At 44.9% G+C, this 22,035-nt stretch overlaps 2 protein-coding genes across 2 annotated transcripts in view; both read right to left on the minus strand.

Moving 5' to 3' along the window:
• The window catches only part of TTC23L (tetratricopeptide repeat domain 23 like), a 55,621-nt gene extending 45,247 nt beyond the window's left edge, over positions 1-10,374 (minus strand). The window contains exons 1-3 of the mRNA XM_008692655.2: positions 8,600-10,374; positions 7,468-7,542; positions 3,497-3,677 (exon numbers count right to left, since the gene is read on the minus strand). Of these exons, the coding sequence (XP_008690877.2) occupies positions 3,497-3,677; positions 7,468-7,535 (249 nt within the window). The 5' untranslated portion in view covers positions 7,536-7,542; positions 8,600-10,374. The remainder of the gene's footprint in view (positions 1-3,496; positions 3,678-7,467; positions 7,543-8,599) is intronic.
• A 4,740-nt stretch (positions 10,375-15,114) lies between these two features.
• RAI14 (retinoic acid induced 14) overlaps positions 15,115-22,035 on the minus strand; it is a 113,829-nt gene continuing 106,908 nt past the window's right edge. The window contains exons 15-17 of the mRNA XM_008692656.1: positions 20,936-21,085; positions 17,563-17,628; positions 15,115-16,969 (exon numbers count right to left, since the gene is read on the minus strand). Of these exons, the coding sequence (XP_008690878.1) occupies positions 16,892-16,969; positions 17,563-17,628; positions 20,936-21,085 (294 nt within the window). The 3' untranslated portion in view covers positions 15,115-16,891. The remainder of the gene's footprint in view (positions 16,970-17,562; positions 17,629-20,935; positions 21,086-22,035) is intronic.

Below are 22,035 nucleotides of genomic sequence, written 5' to 3' on the forward strand. Positions count from 1 at the left end.
AGAGGGACTTCTTTTAAACTTTCATCATGAAAAACTTTAGCAATATACAAAAATAGCATGGAGAAGGGCTCACTTAGTTTCATGAGGGATCTACTCATGGTCAATCTTGTTTCATATCTATCCTCCTCATCCACCTACCCTATTATTTTGAAGAAAAATCAGATAGTAAATCATTTCTCATCTCAGAAGTATTTCCCAAAATATGGACTTAGACATATAACCAAAAAAACACTCTCACCAAAATATTAACAATAATTCTGTAATATTAAATATGTAGTCTCATAAATCTAATAATTATCTCATAAATCCAATTTTTTTTTTTTACAGTCTGCATGTCCATATGTTGAGATCAGTCTCCTGAGTCTCTTTTCACCTATAGGTTCCACTTCCATCTCTAGTTCTTTTTATTGCAAATTATTATTGAAGAAACTGGGTCATGTGGACCACAGTGTTTCCCAAACACGTAAATTTTTTGAATGCATTCTTATGGCGTCATTCAACATGTCCCTTCATTCTCTGTTCTGCCTCTACATTGGGAGCTGGATTTAGAAACTGGGCTAACTTTAACTGTATTTTTTTTAAAGATTTTATTTATTTATTTGACAGAGAGACAGCCAGCGAGAGAGGGAACACAAGCAGGGGGAGTGGGAGAGGAAGAAGCAGGCTCCCAGCGGAGGAGCCTGATGTGGGGCTCGATCCCAGAACAGTGGGATCACGCCCTGAGCCGAAGGCAGACGCTTAACGACTGCACCACCCAGGCGCCCTGTATTTTTTTTTTTTTTTTAAGCAAAACTATTTCATGGGTTCTCGTGTGTTCTTCCACCAGAAGACACCTAATGTCTGGTTGCCTCTTTTCCTGATTATTGAAACAACTACATGGATTCATTCATAAAAGGTTATAAAATGCTGATATCCTCATTCTATCAGTGTTTCTTCATGTGTTAGCTAATAATTCTATAAAGAGAACTCTCCCCTCATCTACTTTTTGGTTACCCACTAGTAGAATTTATAACAGCAGGAAAGATACATGACTTACTCTTTCTTTTTATTTGCTAGCTTTCAAAATAATGAGTTCAGTCACTCACATCCTCCACTGGTGACCAAATAACTTGTTGTTGTTGTTGTTGTTGTTATAAGCAAGGGTTTTAAAACAAACCTGATGCTCCCGAGCATGGCAAACTAATTTCTAACTCGCCTTTGCCACCTACTATCTCCCCGCTGGCACACTCGAACCCATCATTCACTCTCTCATGTCATCTTCATTTTGTTCACTTCAGAGAGGTCTGTCTTGGCATCTTATCGACAACAGCCTCTCACCCCGTCACTTACTATCCCATTCCCTATTTTATTTTTTTCTTCGTGGCACTTACCTCTTCTGATATTGCACTGTTATATCTTGTCTGTCTCCCCAAATAGGAGTTCCTTAACAACAGAAGTGTACTCCTCGTGTTCACTACCGCACGCCCCTCATCCACCCGTGCTGAATGACTCGTCGCTCTGCTGGCCAGGATGAGGATGGCGTGGGGAAAGAGCCCCCTGCTGCCACAGAACTCACAGAGCTCTCCAGGAGACCACGGAATTGCAACTTCAAGTCATGGACTTCATCCACTTGACAAGACAGAGAGCGACTGGCTGCGCGGACTGATTAAAATCAAGCATTTATTTCCTGGTAAGGTGAAAACAGCACTTCAAAGCCTCAAAAGCTTGGAGTTTCGGCTCTGGTTCTAATGTTTACTGTCTGTGGTGCTTTGGGCAAGATGGCCCTGAGTTCCAGCTTCCTTTTCTCTTTGGAAACCCATACCATCCCCCTCAGGGAGAGATTGTTAGGAAAATGACTAGCATCAAAGGGTTGCAAGTGTGTTACCAAGTGTCATCCAGGGGCGCCTGGGTGGCTCAGCCGGTTAAGTGTCTGGTTTGACTCAGGTCGTGATCCCACAGTCCTGGGATCGAGTCCCGCATCAGGCTCCCTGCTCAGCGGGGAAGGCTGCTTCACCCTCTCCCTCTGCCTGCCACTCTGCCTGCTTGTGCCCTCTCTCTCTGTCTAATAGGTAAATAAAATCTTCAAAACAAAAAAATGTTCTCCAAATGTGAGTCATTGATGGGCTGTACACAGACACAGCGTCGGAAGACTGCTCCCGCCTCCTTCCTAACCTGCCGCCTCACTGCTCCCCGCTCACAAGCACACATGCAGAGTGTTACGGGGCATTCCCTCATGTTTTAAAAACACCCATTCAGTCAGAAGCGCTGAGAATTCTCCATGGGCTGACCACCGAACTAAGTTTCACTCTGAGGAAGAAGCATAGTACCATGAAAAATCATCGGAACGGAAGTACAAAGGCTTGAGTTCTGTCCTGGCTCTAGACATTCTGTTTTCATCCGGCCTCAAGCTTCCTGCCCTGGCAGAACTGAGGAAACCAACATGGGCTCTAGAGCTCTGCTGCTGGGGCCAATCCTCCCGCCCTTCCGGCCTGTGAGCACCGGGCTGCGCTAGATTTAACTCCTAAATCGAAATCTTTCTCATTATCCAAACTGGCCAAGGGGCTGTCGAGCCTTAAAAGCCCACACTTGCACTCTATGGCGGATGGTACTTGTCTGTTTCTAAAAGCGAAGGTTCTAGTGTGGGTCTGTGACATGCTAATGGGTACAGGCCAAGATGACTGTCCTCCACAAGTCCTCTGGATGATTGACAGAGGTAAATTTATAGATATATCCAAGTACGGGTATCAGCTTCTACCTTCTGCTTGGGGGGTGCCTCTTGGTCTTTCCTAAAGCCATCTACAGACCTCTTCTCCACACGCGATTTTAAGCTTATTTTTTGTCCTGACCAGGAAGTCAGTGTATGAATTCCTCAGTGGATAAATCACGCTCCGGAAGCATGCTGATGCCTGCATTCTAATAATGAAGGTCACTGGCATCCTGTCTCAGGCTCCTGGATTTTGAGCATTCTATTAACAGCACTTGCTCTGAGGTGCTTGTTACCAAGTCTTTGCCTCGCTCTGAGCAATGCACCTCTGGACTCTGACCTCTGCGGCTACCTCCCCTGTCTGGTGCTTTAGTTTGCTTATGAGTCCACTGAGCCACCGGCAGCCGAGCCTGGGCCTCAGCCTGGCTACCCTTGTTCTCAGCCTCTTGCCTCCCTATCTTGGCCTTCTTGTTACCCAAGAGATCTCATTCTGAAAACTTTCAGGAGAATTTTTTTTTTTTAAGTTTTTAAATTAAAGGTAGTCAAACATCAACACAAAGAACAAAACATTCATTTTCAATCTAAAACCAGGAGCATAAACTCTGCACGAAGAAAGCACAGTGACCCAGGTGTGGAACCCGAAGGCAGGGTGGCTACCCCACTGTGCTCTGCCCTGTGTTCTCCCACTTATAAAGAAATATAACAACTTCCTCTACTTTGAGTGCTTCAATGTCCACTGAAGGCAGAGCTTCCGTAATCGTGGATATATTTTTATTAAAGGGAAACTAAAACCTAGTGAGCTTTTTGTTTTACCATTTTTTTCTTAATCAGCTGAGCTATTGTCTTCTGGCATTGGGCCAATTTCTCTTTAGGAAGAGACATGCAGCCCACGGCCTTCTCCTTGGCTGTAGTGTCTTCTTCACTCTCTCCAGACCCACTAGAGGAACACAATTCATCTCTTCGCTGGTATGCTGGGACCTTGGCTTGCTGTGACCTGTAGATACCAGAGAGGGACATGGATGCACATTTGACCTCTGCGTATCTCAAACCAGGTAAAATTGAAGGACAGAGTGCTCCCAACTGGGGAGTAGGGATATGCACTCTAACAGAAACGTGAAGAAATAAAGTCTGGGGATAAGCTCGTGTCCCCCTTGAGGCCTAGAATCAGGACAGCAATGTGGTGACTCAAATGAAACAGATTTGTTAAACCAGCCACCTCCCTCAGAGTTCCAGCTCTGCTACTTACTGACCATATGACCCTAAGCAAGTTATTATTTAATTCGTTTCTTTGTAAAATGAGGTCAATCAGATGAGGTGACTAGATTAAATCAGATAATACTCATAAATCACTTAGCATAATGCCTCTTATTTAGTAAGTACTATTTTAATATTAGCTATTATTATTCTATTAGCTCCATGACTGGGTTTCTTCATCTATAAGACTAAAGTGTTGAATTGGAAGATCTCAAAGATCTTTTATATTCTAAAAAGAAAATCAATACAATGAAATAATCAGTAGGGAATTAACAGTTTGAGGCTAGACTTCATTGTCCTCTTCCATATTTCTTAAAAGTAGTGGCCAACTAACTAAAGAGGATGTGGTCCCAACAAGGAGAGGGGAGGGAATCCCACAATGTCAAGAGCAGATTCAGAAGCAAATGGCCTTCTCAGTTCTGTTAGAAATAAATGTGTTGAAAAACAGCTGAGTGGGTTGAAAATCTCCCCCTCTCCACTTGCTTCTCTCCCTCCTGCCCCCTCTCCCTCTCCCTCCTACCCTTCCTTTCTCGCTCCCACTCTCCCTCTCTCCCTCCTGCCCTCTCACCCCCCTCTCCTCTCTCCTTCCTGCCCCCTCTCCTGTCTCACATGCACAATGTAGATCTCTGACTTCAATGCTAAACATGATTATGAATGGGTAATTGGAAATGGTAAAGATAAAAGTCAAAGGAGGTTCTCTTACGCAAAAAAAAAGACATAACCACGTCTTAACATCACCAGAAAAATCAAAGTGACCCTGAAAAAAACAGAATTCTGAAATCTTAAGAGCAGCAACAGAATGTTTAAATAATTATAAACAAGTCTCCCAAAGGAATCACCTTGGTATATACAATAGCTTTTAAAAGTTCAACCACTACATAGTTTTAAGAATAAAATTTATCTTCCTTTTCCACTGATTAGATAAGTCATAAATGCTCACTGTAAAAAAAAAGAAGAAGAAAAACAAATGCCAAGTGTAATCTTTCACACTAGGTTTAAAAAAATGACATGTTAATATCCATCCAGACTTCCTGTTCTAAATAACCTACCCAGAGGCACATGAGCAAACCAGGTCACGTGGACAGGAGAGCGACATTTCTTCTGGCCCAGGCCCTGGCAAAATCACCTTCTGCCCATAAACAGAAGTGCGCTTTCAGAAGACATGCAAACTCAGTGGACAAGCCAGAGAACATGGCTGATGCAAAGTGATCACAAGGTAGGTGCGAAGCTTGCCTCCTCTCTGCCTGGTGAATCCCATGCTCCTTCTTCAAAACCCAGCTCAGATGTCACCTTTGCTGGAGTCCCGTACGAGAGTAACAAGAAGAGCACCCTCCAAAGGACTTGGAAAAATTTCCTCCAAACTTCTACCATAGTGCAAATCACGTTATAGTCACATTTTCAAAATTCATTTGTTTTGTTTCTGAGTCGTCTTTGCCTTCTAGCAAACAATCTCCACCAGGGCCAGGGCTAAATCTCATTTGTTTCTGAAACCCTGATACCCGGCTTACAGTAAAGATAAGTAATGGCTTGTTAAATGATGCACCAATAAATGAAAAAAGAAAACACAGTCTTTAGTAGGACACTTGAAAAATACTGAAGATAAGAGGAATCTGTGGCAAAAGATCCTAAGTCAAGACAACGAACAGAAAATTTAGTCCCTCAATAGAAGACGTTGCTTAGGCTGTGTCTTTCATAGACCTGAAGCAGAAGTTCTATCTACTGGGATCGCCAAAGAGATTGCCAATTATGGATCTTACAAATTATAAGCCCTAAATATTTTAAGTTCAGCCTTCAATAAAATTAAGCTGAGACCAAAGGCAGGAGCTTCAACAGCAGCGACCACAAAGGAAGGAGAAACATGGAGGTCTTGACAAATGACTTGAGAATGCAAAGCCCTAAACTAGCTTTGAACATCTTGTCGTGAAATACAAAAAAGATGACTGAAGAATACTGACCAGTCAGATATCTTGAAAGATAAAATAACAGTCAGAATAAAAAGAATAGGGGCGCCTGGGTGGCTCAGTCATTAAGCATCTGCCTTCGGCTCAGGGCGTGATCCCAGGGTCCTGGGATCGAGCCCTGCATTGGGCTCCCTGCTCTGCTGGGAGCCTGCTTCTTCCTCTCCCACTCCCCCTGCTTGTGTTCCTTCTCTCGCTGTGTCTCTCTCTGTCAAATAAATAAAATCTTTAAAAAAAAAAAGAAAGAAAGAATAAAAAGAATAGGTAGGTTGAATGAAAGGTCTGTCTTGCCAGGTTTATAACTTATTCTATATATTGCCATCATAAATATGAATTCAGACTAGTAATAAGGAGTATGAATTATCTGATTACTTCCAAGATACTCTACTGTGAACTCTACATCTTAACTTCAATTTTTATAGTTATACAATAACCTTAACCTCAGGATATTTTATGAGGTGGTACAAAATTACTAAAATGTTAACCAGTAGTCACATGTGGCACATGAAATGTAGCGAATTTGAATTGAGATGTGCTATAAGTATAAAATACACATTGAATTTCAAAGACTTAGTATGAAAAAAAATAAAATATTTCACTACTTATTTTATAAAATATTCCAGATATATTAAGATAAATACAGTATTAAAATTAAATTCACCTATTTCTTTTTCATTTTTTAATATGGCTACAGGAAAATTTTAAATTACAGTATGGCTGGCATCTGTGACCTGCATTATATTTCTATTTGATAGCATTGGTATAGATCAATGGTTCTCAGCCAAGGGTGATATTGCTCCCAGCGGACATTTGGCAATGTCTGGAGACATTCTGGTTTGTCATTACTGGGACAGTGCTACTGGCATCTACTGGGTAGAGAACAGAAATGGTGTGTAACATCCTACAATGCACAGGTCAGCCTTCTACAACAAAGAGGCAGCCAACCCAAAATGTCAACAGTGCCAAGGTTGGGAAACCCTGGTAGAGAGAAATGGTTAAAGAATTGACTCTGCAATCCAGCCACCCAGTCTGAATCACTAGCTGTGTGATTTGGGGCCAATTACTTAACCTTTTTTTGATTTGTACTCCTTAGCTATAAGATTATTAGTATAATAGTACTATCAGTACAGGGATATTGGGGCAATTAGATGACTTCATGTAATGACTTAGAACAGTGCCTGGCACATAGTATTTGCTCAATAAGTATTAGCTATTATGATGTGAAAGTTTTACTCATCGTCTCATTATTTCATAAAACAATTTTAATTTACTCATTATCTTTGTTATATTTAATTCTCCATGACTTTATCAATCTTCGTATGATTAACTATCTATAAAAAATAAAATTTCCCTTCAGTTAGGAAAAAACAATTAGGTTCCTTCTCACATAGGCTGCACAAGTACAAATTGATTGCATAGCAGAATCGTTATTAAAACACACCACAGAAGCTCAACCTTCTCTTCTATATAATATGCATGCAAAGCTCCGAAAGTCCAGCTTTGCCTTAAGTGGGAGGTCCCAGTGTTCCAGGCCAGTGACTGAGTGCGATGTCAAGGTTCTGTGGTACTTACAGGTGGAAGCAGAAATCCCAGTCGGTGTCATTGCTGACAGTTGGAATGCGGATGGGGCTGGCTTGCATCTTCTTCCTACCAAGAATCACAAGTCAGTTTGGCTCTGGAAAAAAAAGGCTTAGAAGTCTGTTCTATTTTCCCTCTGTTGGATGCTATTAACATTAAACTGAAACTGCCCAAATACATAACCCATTTGAAATCCATAAATAGACTATCCACACTCATGTATAGAGACATCTAGAATGCAAAAATTAAAGGCATTTGTCAAATTAAACCTCTGAATTAAATTTCTTTCCCCTAATTCCTACTCCATAGTACCTCCAAAATCCCTGACTTTTTTTTTTACCCCCTTAAAGCCAGTGTATTTACAGCTCCAGAATCATCAAAACTATGTTCTCCTACTCAAGTCAGATATTGTTTTTGCCAGATGGATCCAAGCAAAGGAACCAGTTCTAAGCATTAAATGAAGTATAGTCAGCGTATTGGTTAATTCTCCTTGTCCCTTGGCCATCCCACTATTTAATAGGAGGTCCTAGTTAAAGAACACACATGCCTCTGGGTATTGTCCTTAGCTGATGGGGGATATGACTGAAACCTCATGACAAAAATCTGATTTATAATTATTTGCGAAATTCAATTCTCATGGCTCTCCCTTTAAATCAAATCTAAATCGAATGCATAGTTATGTACTGAACATTAACACCCATCAAGTCGCTCCTCATTTCACCCTACAGAATGTCACTCGTTCCCACCTGAGTCCTCAGCAGCTCTCTCTGACCCAGGCTCCAGAACATCCACAATCCAAACACCAGAAGGAGATTAATTTCTCTTTCTAATCTCTACTTTCAAAACTATGGCCTGGGCGAGGATTTTGAGTTCTCACACTCCTGAATACTGTTCTATGAGGTGCCACATCGCCCTGAATGAATTATAACACGAAACTTTGGCCCCTCTCTCAAATGCAAATCGCTTCCTTCTTCCTTTCACCGCAACTTCGTAAACCCTGACGCCACATTCTGAGCCCCAGGCGAGCATCCCGAGACTTTTTTCTTGCGGCTGCTTCCCCCACCACAGAGGCTCCAACTCGAAAAGTACACGCGGGGCGCAGCAAGGCGAGGGTTGGGCCGCCCACCTGGCCGAGGGCAGAGAAGCCACGCCCCGGAACTAGCCTTCGCGGCTCCCTCCGCGGGAGAGCTCGGCTTCCTCGGGCGGCGTCAGCGTCCTGGCTTCCGCGGACCTCGTTCAGAGCGCCGCACAGGTGCCTGGCGGAAGCGAGGCTCTCTGCGCTGTTGGCCTGGCGCGCCAGCAGCTCAGGTTCCGGCTCGGGAGACAATGGGGTTGCTATGGGAACGGAACGCGTGGACAGAGTCCGGAGCGTCCGCGCCTGTAGCCATGGCGACGCGGGGCACTTCCGGTCCCGGAAAATCCCGGGCCGCTCCCGGGCGCTTCTGCAGCCGCGAAGCCTCGGGCTCGTCCCCAAACTTCCCTCTATTGCGGTTGCATCTTCACCTGTTGTTTCTCTGAAAGGGACTTTAGCTCTCAGGCATGAAGATGCAGGAAGAGGAGAAAAATCCCGTTGCAGGATGGAAGAGGGCGCCGGGTTCCACGACCCCACCTACTTAAAGTTGCGGCGTACCGGGCTGAATGGGCGCCCTGCGGGTCCCCCGGGTGTTCTGGCTCTCCGGGCCGGAGAGGACAGGCTCAGATGTAACTATTGATGGTGTCAGCACTGTGTTGCCCCTCCCGGTAAGATTTGAGCTATGCTTGATCAGAAAAGCGGAGTGCCCTAAATGAGTATTTTAAGGAATGGACCAGTAGTTCTGCTACTGATTAGAAGTTCCAACAATATTTTCGAGATGTGGGGCACGTTTGGCAAACACCACATAGCCCTAATTTATGCAACAGGTATTCTTATACCATTCCTCTTCAGGAGCCTGAAATACACAATGATAACAATAATTCAGATCTGACTGGTGCAGGGCTGTTGGGGCCAGTACCCAAACCAACAGCACCGGCTCCGCAGCCTTGTGCGTAAGGGTGTTATCACAAACCCTCCAGTGAACGAGGAGCCTATGACAAGTCAAGATGAGGATGGTATGTCCTCGTTTAAAAAAAAAAAAGAAAAGAAAAAAAGCAGGCTGGGTAGAGGGAGAAGGAAAATAATTACTAAGAACTTGAAAGGTGGTGTTTACATTTGGTGTTTGTTCTTTCCAATTCCAGGTTGACGTTTAATTGCCATTGATCCAAGACTGCCAAGATAGGCTTTCTGCAGTTAGGTTAGAGGAGCTATTTAAGAGTTTGCGTAAATATCTCTTAAGTAAAACCTGGACAGCATCTTAACTTAAGGTTTAAATCTCTACCCTCAAGATCCTGATCCAAAATTTTGGAAAGATCCCACCCCCTTTATTCTGTTTCCTAAGAGAACTCCCAACATGGAACAAGGATGAGAGCAATGAACTCCGCTTCAATATTTCAGGACTCAAGTTTTGACTCTGTGTGGCCCGGAGCAAATCACAGCTCGTGAGTCTCAGTTTTCTTGCTCATACAATGAAAGTATTTGTTACCACTTGCTTTCTACAGCCCCTCCCAGTTCCCAGGATTCTGTGGTGGCAAACCGCAGATTTTTGTGACTATGTGAACAATATTTAACACATATGGGGATAAAAAGGAAGAACTGGTTTTCGGTTCTCTAACACTGATTCCCTGTACCCTTGTGAAGTTGGTCTTCATCAAATTGAAAAGTTTTAATGTTCTCATTCTAGGAATTGGCTGGGAGGTTGTTTCTAAGTATATGAAGTGTAACTTCTCGTTCCTGAACACCAGCTTCTGCCCATCATTGTGAAGTGAGGTACCGGAACAGGCACTGAATTTCCATTCTAAAAATGACAGTCTGGTTCCACCTCCATTTAATTAGCTTTGACCTTGGGGCGCCTGGGTGGCTCAGTCAGTTAGGCGTCTGCCTTCGCCTCAGGTCATGATCCCAGAGTCCCAGGATTGAGCCCCACTTGGGGCTCCCTGCTCAGCAGGGGGTCTGCTTCTCCCTCTGACCCTCCTTGCTCTCGTGCTCTCTCTCTCTCTCGCTCCCTCTCAAATAAATAAAATCTTTAAAAAACAATTAACTTTGACCAGAAGCAATTCACCTGTATAATTAGAAATCAAATTTAAAAAACGTTAAACGGTCAGAGTTCCAAACCCATGTGCTGTTTTTTTCCTTCCCTTGCCATCTTCGCCCTGTCCCCAAATATAAACCTTAGTTATAGGTAAATGTGCTTTCGGTTTGTTCATAACTCTGGAATGGGATGCTAGTAACCTGGGTGGACACCGAGCTTCTATAGTGTGTTCATGCACAGTCCCTCTCTTGATCCTGAGGTAGAAGAGGCAAGCACTGCTATTGCAGAATCACACAGAGGAAGCATGTGTGCAGGGTACTTCTAGATTCTTCCATCTCCAAATAAACTGTGATTGACTCCAAATTAACCCCAACAACTGTGAAACTTAAGGACAAGGAAATCAAATAAACTTTCCTTTGGACTGTGCAGTTTCTTAAAACACATTTTCTGTCCTTTTAAGACAAGGTTAGATTCCTTACTTCTGAGCTCCCATACTCTCCATCCGCAATCTCATCTTGACGTTCACAATTATATTGGCGCTCTCTGTGAATCACTCACATGCCCCATGTATTTGTCCACCCACCCAGGAAAAAATGCACCTTGAAGAATACCTGCTATGTGCCCGATACTGTTCTAAGCGTTAGGGAAGCAACAGTGAACAAACAGACAAAGATTTTGCTCTTCTGGACCTTCTATTCTAGGTGAAGAAAAATAGGGCTACTGGTTTTCTGATGTCTCTGCAAGTTAGAAAAAGGCACAGGGCCAGGGGAATAGGCAACAAGTTTGTGTGAATTAGGGAAAAAGAAAAAAGAAAAAAGCAAGCCTCTTCCTCCAGGCAGACTCAGGCCCCTGCTAAGCAGTAAAGCTTTGGGAACAGAGGGTGGGCTGGATTTTAGGGCTCCCTTCCCTCCTCCCTCCCTCAGCTGGGTGAACCACCTTACATGGAAGTGCCAAATTATATGGAGAAAAAGCCAGATAAAAGATCTGGAAAGTGATGCGGACATGTAGGGTGTGCTAGCTTATACAGTGTAGTTAAGGAAGGCCTCTCTGACAAGGTGGCATTGAGTAGAGTAAGTAGAAGGAGCAATCATACAACGTCAAGTTTAAGAAAAGATAACAGCAAGTACAAAGGCCCTGAGACAGGAGCAAATTTGGTGGGTTCAAGGAAAAGCAAAAGTGCAATTAAGAATGAGAAGGAGACAGAAGAATGGGTCAGCAAAAGAGCAAAAAGCATGCAAGGCCCTATAGGCAATCCATTCATCTAAATATCCACCCACCCATCCATGAAAACTGAATACTCACTAGGTGGCTGGCCCCGTCTGATCAGTGGGACCTCCTTGCGGGCAAGAGCTCTTACGGTTCACCATCCAGCCTTTAGCATTCAACATAGCGTCTGACTTATTATCAATGTTCAATAACACTTAAGAAACTTGGGATCATCTTCAGGAACTCTCCAGTAGCAGAGATTCTGGCCCTTTAGTATGTATATCAGTTTCTGTAACAAGTGACCACCAACTTCATGGCTTAAAACAACACGAGGTTATTATGTGCTAGTTCTGGAGCTCAGACGTCTGCGATGGCTGTCCTTGCGCTAGAGACAAGGTGTGGGCAAGGCTGATTCTTTCTAGAGGCTCTCGGGGAAAATTTTGTTTTCTTGCCTTTTCCGCATGGAGACCACCTGCGTTCCTTGCTTTGTGGCCTCATTTTCTACCTTCAGAGCCCGCAGTGCAGCATCTTTAAATAATTAACTCTTGACTCCTTCTGCTTTAACAGACCCTTCTGATTAAATCAGGCCCACCAGATAACCCAGGATAAGCTTAAGGGCAGCTGATTAGCAATCTTAGTGCTCTCTGCCAACTTAACTTTTCTTTGCCATGTCACATAAAATATTAAGAGTCCAGGGATCAGGACGTGCACCTCTTTGGGACGAGGGTTGGGGGGGGGGAGTGGGGGGGTGGTCCGTTATTCTGCCTCAGTGTATTTAACCTGACTTGATTTGCTTAGTTAAGTTTAAAAACATCCAGAAGTGACATAGGGAACGCTTACTACCTGTCCTCCTCCTGTGAAAAGCTATTATTTGGCGGTGTCTTGCTCGTTTCTCTCCCCTGCCCATCTCCCATTTATAATCCGGTACATCCCGTCACAGTACTTGAATATACTGTTTCTTCCCATTTGGGGGCTTGGTTCATAATGAATGTGCAGGAGTGTCTTCCCTTCCACTCACCTCTTTCTCTTGGGGACTTAACTCTTCAGAGGAGCCTTTCCATCTGCTGGAACCCACATCGATTGCTCCCTCAACCCATGGGCTCCAATGGCCTTACCGCAGTCATCATAGCTGAGCTCTTGTCCTTTGATCGCTTCACAAATATGCAACTCTCATGCTTGAGTTCTTTGCCCTGAGGGGAACAGAAATTGCTACTCTGTGAATGCCTTGGTCTGTTGCTTTGCCCAGCCCCCTCTTTGCCTTGCAGTCGGCCTTTTAACTTTGCTCACAAAGCATCATCACCCCCGTCTTTGCTGGATAGGGTTTCTGCTGCTGTCAGCACCCCGCATTCCAGTTATGCCACGTTGCACAGGGTTGTGCTTTGACACGTTCTGGGAGCATTTCCCCCACACAGCATGTCATGTGTTTATCTGAAGATGGGTGGGTTTAATTATTAAAGGCTTTGCAGTCTGTCTTCCAAGTTTATGTAAGGAAACCAAATTGATGAGTCTTATTCAACCAATGTGAAGAAAAAGACCATTCTTTCTCACACACTGTGATGACACAGACACTATTCTACTCTTTTTTCTCTGCATTCTTGTAGCATATGATGGGCATTATTGCGAAAATGGGCAATTTGAAAATTATTCAAGTAGTCCTCACATGTGTGCATAGAGACATACGTAGGGCAGTCATCCCATCATTTTTAGGGCTGTAAAATACCGGAAGCATCGATAAGGAACTAATAAAATACAGCACAATCGTACTATGAAATATTATGCAACAGTTAAAAAGAATTAGATGTGTGTGCCAACGGAGAACAATCTCTAAGATATTTTAAGTATCTTTTTTTTTTTTTTTTAAGTAAGCTCTCCCCCGCCAACACGAGGCTTGAACTCCCCAGCCCAAGAGTTGCATGCTCTACCAACTAAGCCAGCCAGGTGCCCCTTAAGTATCTTTTAAAGTACGGTCCAGAAGAGTGTATAAAATACACTTCTGTATTTAAAGGGGCAAACTAAATACATGCCTACGGGTACATACGGACAGAGAAGGCCTCCGGTCATCCAACAGACTGAACAGCTGTTGCTTCTGGAGAGGGGAACTAAGGACTGGAGGAGATTTATTTTCAGTTTCTTTCAATTGACATCTAGTCATCCAGACTTGGGAGTTTCTTCTCATACCCCAGCCTCGGTATGAAGCATTTCTTTCCATCTTTCCAAGAACGCTGGTTTGGGTGCAGCTGTTAGGTGCCCAGCTGAGTGTAGTGTTTCTCCAGGAAATCATCTTCTGAGTTCAACGGCTGGCCTCCGTTGAAGGAAGTCCTCCTCACAGGGTGCATGCACTTGATAATTTAAAATAGTTAACAACTTCATATGCCATTTGCATTATTTTCATTGATTTCTTTTGTTTTCCGGGGGGGGGGCATTAAAGGTCCAATTAAAAATGTACAGTGTGTAGTGAGGCGAGCTGAAGTCGAGGTGGGAGAACCGTGTTGTGAGTAAAGGGAGACGGCCCATTGTATTATGATAAAGAACGTGAGCTACTTAAATAATTGCTCCCATTTCATTGTCACTTGGTGGGTTTCTTGGTTTTTTTCTTTTTAAGATTTATTTATTCATTTTTAGAGTGGGGGGAGGGGCAGAGAGAGAATCTCTCAAACAGACTCCCCGCTGAGCAAGGAGCCCAGTGCAGGGCTCCACCCCACAACCATGAGATCATGACCTCAGCCAAAACCAAGGGTCAGACACTCAACTGACTGAGCCACCCAGAAGCCCCGTCATTTGGTGTTTTAATTATGAGTCAACCTGTGAGAGTTCACCCTAAAGAGTGTTTTAGGAATGAATTATCCCTGTACTGTCATAGAAGGTATTTGACTTTTTTTTAGCACGTGCATGTATTACCTTTTCAAAAGAGGGAAAGGACAGAAGAGAAAAAACAATCTAATGGAAGCTTTTAAATGGTTACAAAGACTACAGAGAACCGTGAGGCAGTTTTGAATTGAAGAGCCATGATGCAGCTGCCCCCAAGGGGCTGATGCTTGGGGCTGAGGGGCTCATCGGCTGACCTTAATTAAGGATTCTCCTGGGTTATCTGGGTGGGCATGGTGTAATCAGAGGGGTCTTCAAAAGTGGAAAGGGGAGTCAGAGTCCAAGATTAAAGATGCTAGGAGACGGCAAGGAGGTGACATATAGTGAGAGGCTGTGGACCACTGCCTGCCACTGAGTGTGACTCGGGCAAAACACACCATCACACCCAAGCGCCACCGACCCGATCCTCGGGAGCCAGACACATATGCCATATGCTTACGAATGCACCAAAAATCAACAACAGAGATGCAAAACGAAACAAAAGTTTATTTTCTGCAATACCTTCTGTAAATTACAAAGGCCCAAATGCTAAACTACAGCATATAACTTTTCAATATTTAACCAGAGTACTTATAATAAATATGCATCCTGAAACAAGATAAAAGGGTACACTTTGTCAGGCATCCTACAAAATGTCTCAAGTCTTATACTCTGCAGCATTTCTGCGCGGGGGCAGGAGTGGGGGGGGTTGCTTGTATTAAGGGCTGTGACAAAAAGTCCTTTCACATTTCTTTGGAGCATTTTCGAAATTGCTGAACTATAAACAACTTGAGAAAAGTAACACCAAGCTTGAAAGCCATTTTTGCTTTGCTGTCCTTGGTCCTCATCCAATAGAGATGAACACATCCTCTGACACAGCCAAACACCCTGGGCGCCCAGGCGGCCCTACGGTACGTGGGCCGTCAGGACAGGCCGCTGCCCTTTTAGTTATACACTTCGGAGAGGTCCGTGCTCAGCTGACATCCCTCCTTACGAACAATGCTGTAAGGAAGCTGCAAGCAAGTTCAAACACCTTTAACCTGAAAGTAAAGTGAACAAAAATATTTTTCCCCACGACCTTTGCTATGCACCATCACGTGTACCATATTGGGATTTTAGTTTCAATGCTGGAAAAGTGATGGGTACTAACAGTCCTTCCGGAGATCATTTACAGGCGCTGGTAGAGCTGGGGCATTCAAAAATACTCAGTGGGCAGAAGGAAATGTGCTACAGTCTAAGGACACCATGGCAGAAAGTCTAGGGATACTGGTGGCAGCTCGTGGTGAGTCTGGAATAGGAATAAATACATAACTACCCTTGGCTGTAGCGGAAAACTCTGAAGAAAAAGTTAGGCTTTAAAAAAGGCGCAAGCACGGTTACCTAAAAATACTTCGTTAATAGAGTCTAATGTCGATTTCGCTTATGTAGGGGTTTAGCTATGAAAACATCTTTAAGAGCCAATAAAAATATTGTAGAGAAAAAAAACACTTTAAAAAAATTGAGGTTAAGAACTATGAGGCATTTCTTTTGGCTGTAAACACGCAGTTTACCGTCCCTTGTTGAACACAAACGTCTGCATTCCTGAGCTTCACGGATAACAGCAGGAGGCCAGTTTGCATAGAAAATCTGCAACATGTCAACAATTTGCTTTTGTTTTTCAGCTTCGGATTTTAGTGAACAGTGCTCAGCACACCGCGGGGCTGCCGAGCGAGCAGCGTGATGAGCCGTGTAAGGCAGACGGGGGGAAACGAAGGAAGGAGAGTTTTAAAATCCACAGGAAATCAGGATGAAGGCTCTTCAGCGTGCACCACATAAGGAGTGCCAGCCTAATTTGGTCAGAAGTTGAATCGTGTTTTAGGATTGGAAACCAAAGGCAAAAAGAGCCCTCCTGTGCTGAACGGCACGGCCTGAGTGGGGGACGAAAGCAACGAAGGCAACGAAGCCCCTCGGCTGGGCAGCCACCGGGGACGGTGCCCACCCGCCAGCACCAGGACCAGACCCCCTGCGTGTGGCTGACCCCAGCTCCGGAATCTGAAGGGGTAACACCGTGTGTCACCCCTGCTGCTCTGAAGTCTCTAAGCGGTTCTGAGGAGGACAGTCTTCTCCAGGGCGCGGTCCTCAGAAAGCTGCCTTTGGAAAGGGAGAAAGCTATGCGAGGCCACGGTGCAGATCGCGAGTGAGCACCACGGCAGTGGTTGCCCACAATGCCAGATCTAACACAAAGACGGACAACAAGGGGGCAGTGTCCTGCCAGGGAATCCATTTTACTTCTTCTGGGACTGGTTTTTACACATGGTAAGGATTTGCTTCAGTACTTTCTGGACATCTTCATCCATCTGGCCCTAGGAAATTCAAACAAAAGACACTCATTAGAACCTGAGTTGAGTCCTGGCAGTCTCCCCTAGGGAATGGGACGGCTGGCTGAGATGAAGCCCTTGGCGTTTCCCCCAGATCTTCCAAAGGAATGTTAGCCTTATCGACTCCCACATTTCTACGAGGGACAGAGAGAGGGCCCTGCTCTTTGCCCTCTGGAGGATGAGGAGGCCTGGGTCCACCAGAGCCTCTGGCAAAGGGTTTTCTGGGTCTCAGTTGCAAATGTGAGCCCAGCCGAGCCACCAAGAGTCCTGCGGTGAGACCGTGAAGATGGCTCTGAGAATATGCGCACGCCCGAAAATAAAGCCCGGGCTGCTGCTCCTGGTGGGGGTAGCAGCCACATCCTCCCTCGTTTCGCAACAGATGCTGAGGCTGCTCGCCCTCAGTGGTGCAGGGCTCCTGACAAAATCCAAAGCGAAGCAAAAGGCATTTTAAAGCTTCTCGATGTAAAAGATTCCCCTTGAATTTTCATTTGTTCTACTGGTTTAATGATGGGGGTTGGGTGACACCTGCTGTGGTATTTCTTAAGGGTACCCACATACTTCACAGGCTGTCAGCGTACCTGCACGGCATATAGAAGATGCATTCTGTAAACAGATATGACCTCCTGGTGTTGTTTCTTGCATTCCTGGGAAGAGACGATGTGACATTGTTAAGAGCTTAGGAGACTTTTAAAGAACAAAACCAAAAGACTGTAAGAAAGCTGTGGCCAAATGCTCCCCAAGTGACTTCCTCCAGCAAATGCTAGCATGTGAGGCTTTTAAAATTTTGGGCTCACTGGATTGTATATTACTGAACACTTATCACTATTTGTAGGGAAACATTTGTTGATACTCTTACGGGAAAAAAATCTACCTATTTCATATTTTGGTATGTCAACTCTAGAAGAAAATTCATGAAAAAGTAGTTATTATATAATCCCACCTTTGTTGCAAGAAATATATGTAAACATTTATTTATGCAAATACACAGACACATTCAGACAAAGTAAATCGTGCAAAGAAACCTAACAAATGTAAAAAGTGACCATCTCTGACTGGTTGGATTATGGACCACTTATAGAAACTTTTCCAGAGTCTTCTGTATTTTCCAACTTTTCTACAATAACCAAATATTTATTAATTTAAATTTTAAAAACCTATTCTTTTTATTTTTTTTTGAAGATTTTATTTATTTATTTGACAGAGACAGCCAGCGAGAGAGGGAACACAAGCAGGGGGAGTGGGAGAGGAAGAAGCAGGCTTCCAGTGGAGGAGCCCGATGTGGGGTTCGATCCCATAACGCCGGGATCACGCCCTGAGCTGAAGGCAGACGCTCAACGACTGCGCTACCCAGGCGCCCCCTAAAATCTATTCTTTTAAGAAGAGTTACTGGTCTCTCACTATATAGCCAGTCATCTAGTCCCCAGGGAGCTCAATTATTCGGCTGTCGGTGAACCCAGGAGACGAACAGGGTGGGGGCACCAATCTCAACTGGTTCCTCAGTACAGCTGCTCGTGCTTTTATTTCTCCTTGTTGAGCTATTATTCCAATTCCTCTCAGTAACTATTTCAGGAACCTTCACTTGGCTCTGAACTTTTCTAAGGAGATGGTTTTCCTCCTATTTCAGGGTGAAAATTGAGACCATCATATATAGATCGCTCCCAAAGTCCACAGAAGTCCATCAACACGCTTCTCACCTCCTTCCTATGAGTGTTAGAACATGAGTTGTCCTTCCTATTCAAAGACAACCTTTGAAACCTCAGTCCTTTGAAGGTCACACCATTAGAAGGTGGGCCTAGGACCTCCTCCTGTGTTGTTTCCTCTCACCTTTTGGATACCTCCACTCAATCATTTAAAACTTTATCTCCTGATCATTGTCCTCCTTTCCATCCCATTTGGATGACTGCGATATCCACATGCATGAGCCACGGATACCTCGGTCTCTCAGTTTCCTCAATGTCCACCTCAATGACTTGCTCCTCATCCTTCCAGCCATGCACTCTCACGGTCACAGCGCTGCCTCTGTCATTACCTCTGAAATCTCAGAAGAAAGCACCTCACCCTCTGGTCACCGGCTCCTCTCTTTCCAGCAAATCTACTTTAGGCTCCCCTGCCTCCTGCTGGGTTCTTCAGCCCCGTCAGATGCCTGCCTCCTCGGTCACTTCTCTAGGGCAGCCCACTGCAGGCCGGATTCCAGCCCTCCACCCCACTGGGACTGTCCTTGCCAAGGATGCCAAGGGCCATCAAAATGCCACATCCTAGTCCTTGCCGCCTCCTCCCTATCCCTTCTAGACTCAGCACAAGCATCGCCCCCTGCAAGGAGCCTTCGGAGACATTTCCTCCGTCTGCCCAGAGCATGCTAGGCATCTCTCTAGCAATGGGTGCTTACCACAGTGAGAATATGGAAAGTTGTCGAGCAGAAATTCGGTGAAGGCACGGACTGTGTCTTATTCACCTTTAGATCATTAGCACCTTGTATATATTCATTGAATGTGTTGAAAACTGTCCAAATGATTGTATGACCATCAGCATTTTAGCTATAAATCTGTGACAACCACTTCATCAGAAAAATGCTCTGAAGAGCTGCTTCACTGCTGGAGCCGATAACACAAAAAAGCTGCTTTTGTACTCTGGGGCCAGCCAGAGTAATGACTCGGAGACCCGAATTCACCAGTCTCAAGTCTGTACCAAAGAAATCCTACAGTCCAGGTCCTGTTTGTCAATGGAAACTGGAGATAATCCAGGACAGGTGAACCCTTGGCTTCCCGTGGAAAATGTAACATCCCCTTGTCAACTAAAACCTTAATAAAGGTTGTGGGAGGTGAAATAATGGCCCTCCAAAGATGTCCACACTCAAATTCCCAGAACTTGTGGAATATTACCTATATGGTGCCAGGGACCTTGCAGTTGTGATTAAGTTAAGGATCTTGAGATGGAGAAAAAGTGTATTCTGATTATCTGGATATCTCTAAATGTCATCACAAGGGTCCTTATAAGAGAGAAGCAAGGTCAAAGGTGGGAGTAGGAGATGGGAGAGCAGAGCCAGGGCTGGAGTGACAGGCTCTGAAGCTGGAGGTAGAACCCATGAGCCAAGGAATTTGGGTGGCCTCCAAAAGCTAGCAAAGGCAACGAAATGGATTCTCCCCTAGAGTCTCTAGAAGGAACCAGCCTTGCTGATACCTTGCCTTTAGTGAAACTGATTTCACACTTATCATCTCCAGAATTGTTTTTAAAGATTGTGATTCATTTATTTGAGAGAGCAAGAGCAAGCATGGTGGGGGGAGGGGAAAGAGCAGAGGGGAGGGGAGAGAGACAAGCAGATTGCACTGAGCGCAGAGCCCCACACAGCTCCATCCCAGGACCCTGAGATCACTTCCAGAGCCAAAAACCAAGAGTCAGACACTTAACTGACTGAGCCACCCAGGTGCCCCGATCTCCAGAATTTTAAGAGCATAGATTCTGGTTTTAAACCAAGTTTGTGCTGGTCTGTTACAATAGCCATAGGAAAAAACTACAGCTATGGGAAGAACTTTCCCAGGTCAAATAAGGAGAGGGGCCAAGAAGCAGCTTCAGAGGCACAGACACACACCTATCAGGGATCCCGGCCCCTAACAAGAAAAAGTTCGTGCCACTGCCAGAGACGGTAGTGGCCGTGGTAGAAAGATGGACAGGGGGTGAAAAGTCAGTAGATACGTAACCACGAAGCCTGCGCCACTGTCCAGCCGACTCCTCCCTTCTCAAAGACCCAGGTGACCCATGTCGTTGCAGGTGACGTGCGGGAGCGCCACCACTCCCTCTTCCTGCCTGCCCGCACCCTGAAAGTCTTCAGTCAGTTGCTTTGCAGAGCACCGCTCCCAGAGGCTGGGACTCTCCTCACCCCAGCCCCCCCCCGCCCCCCCCCTACTGGGCAGGTGCGTGGAATCGGCCTGGCCTGCCAGCCCCAGCCCCACTCACAGCCAGCTGGTTCTGGAGCTGTTTGACCTGCTGCTGCAGCGCTTCGAGCTGCTGACTCTGCCGCTTGGACGAGCTCGCGGAGTAGGAGAGCTGCGAGAGGCTGTTCAGCGCCTCCTTCAACTTGGTCACTTCCTTCGACATCTCATTGATCTGGCGGGAAAGGAAAACTATCAATAGGCAAGAAAGAGCCTGTAGAAACAAAATTCCAGAGAATTCTAAGCCTTGAACATAGCCTCTTACTGGCTTCTGGGACTCAAGGCTTTGGAACAATTGTTTATTTTTTAAAGAAAACCCACAAAACGAAATAGGTGACAAAATCAGCAAACCCACATGGCCCTCTAAGGCCACTATGTTCAAATAAGGGCCCCGGATTAAACCTTGTGTTTTGAGGCCGGAGAGTAACAAAAGCTATGGCACTAATTTCCTTTTTCATTCTGAAAGGGGCTATTGTTGAAAAAATAAATCAGAACCAGGATTTCAGGCATTCTTTATTTGGAGACAGCTATGTCTTATTCAATAGCGCTGACACAGGCAACCAGGAGTAAGTTCTAGGAACCCTGATTTCTCTGGACATCTTGCTTTAACGTAAACTCCTCCCTGCAACCCGGCCTCTGCCTTCCGACTCCCTGTACCCTTGGCTTTGGAAGCTCTTTTTGAAATTTTCATTATATTAAAGGAATACACGATCAACAGTGCTCTGACCAGTGCCGTTCAGAACACCTGACCCAGGGGACTGGGGATGCAGAGTGGATTCAGGCTCGGAGCTATTCTCCAAGTCCCCCTTTGTATTCCTCCTTCCTCCAAGCCACACCCAGCCCATCTCCCCACATTCCCCCCACTTCTCCTCCTGTCCACCTTTGACAATAAGGGCCAGGGAGGGCAGTCCTTCCACTGACTCAGGGCAAAGCTCCTATGGCTTAGGGAAGCAGGATTAAGTCTGGGAGTATTTGGGTTTCTATATGATGGAAGAATCTGTCTGGATTCCATGAGTTGAAGTTCAAGATGGGTCACAAATGCCTTTCAGTTTGTGGGTTCACTTCTGATCCCTGCCACTTGGCAGAGTGTCTGTAAAATAATTTTAAAAGGGAAAATACATGCCA

This window comes from Ursus maritimus, unplaced genomic scaffold, assembly GCF_017311325.1.
Source record: "Ursus maritimus isolate PB19 unplaced genomic scaffold, ASM1731132v1 scaffold_15, whole genome shotgun sequence".
Classification (NCBI taxonomy): domain Eukaryota; kingdom Metazoa; phylum Chordata; class Mammalia; order Carnivora; family Ursidae; genus Ursus; species Ursus maritimus.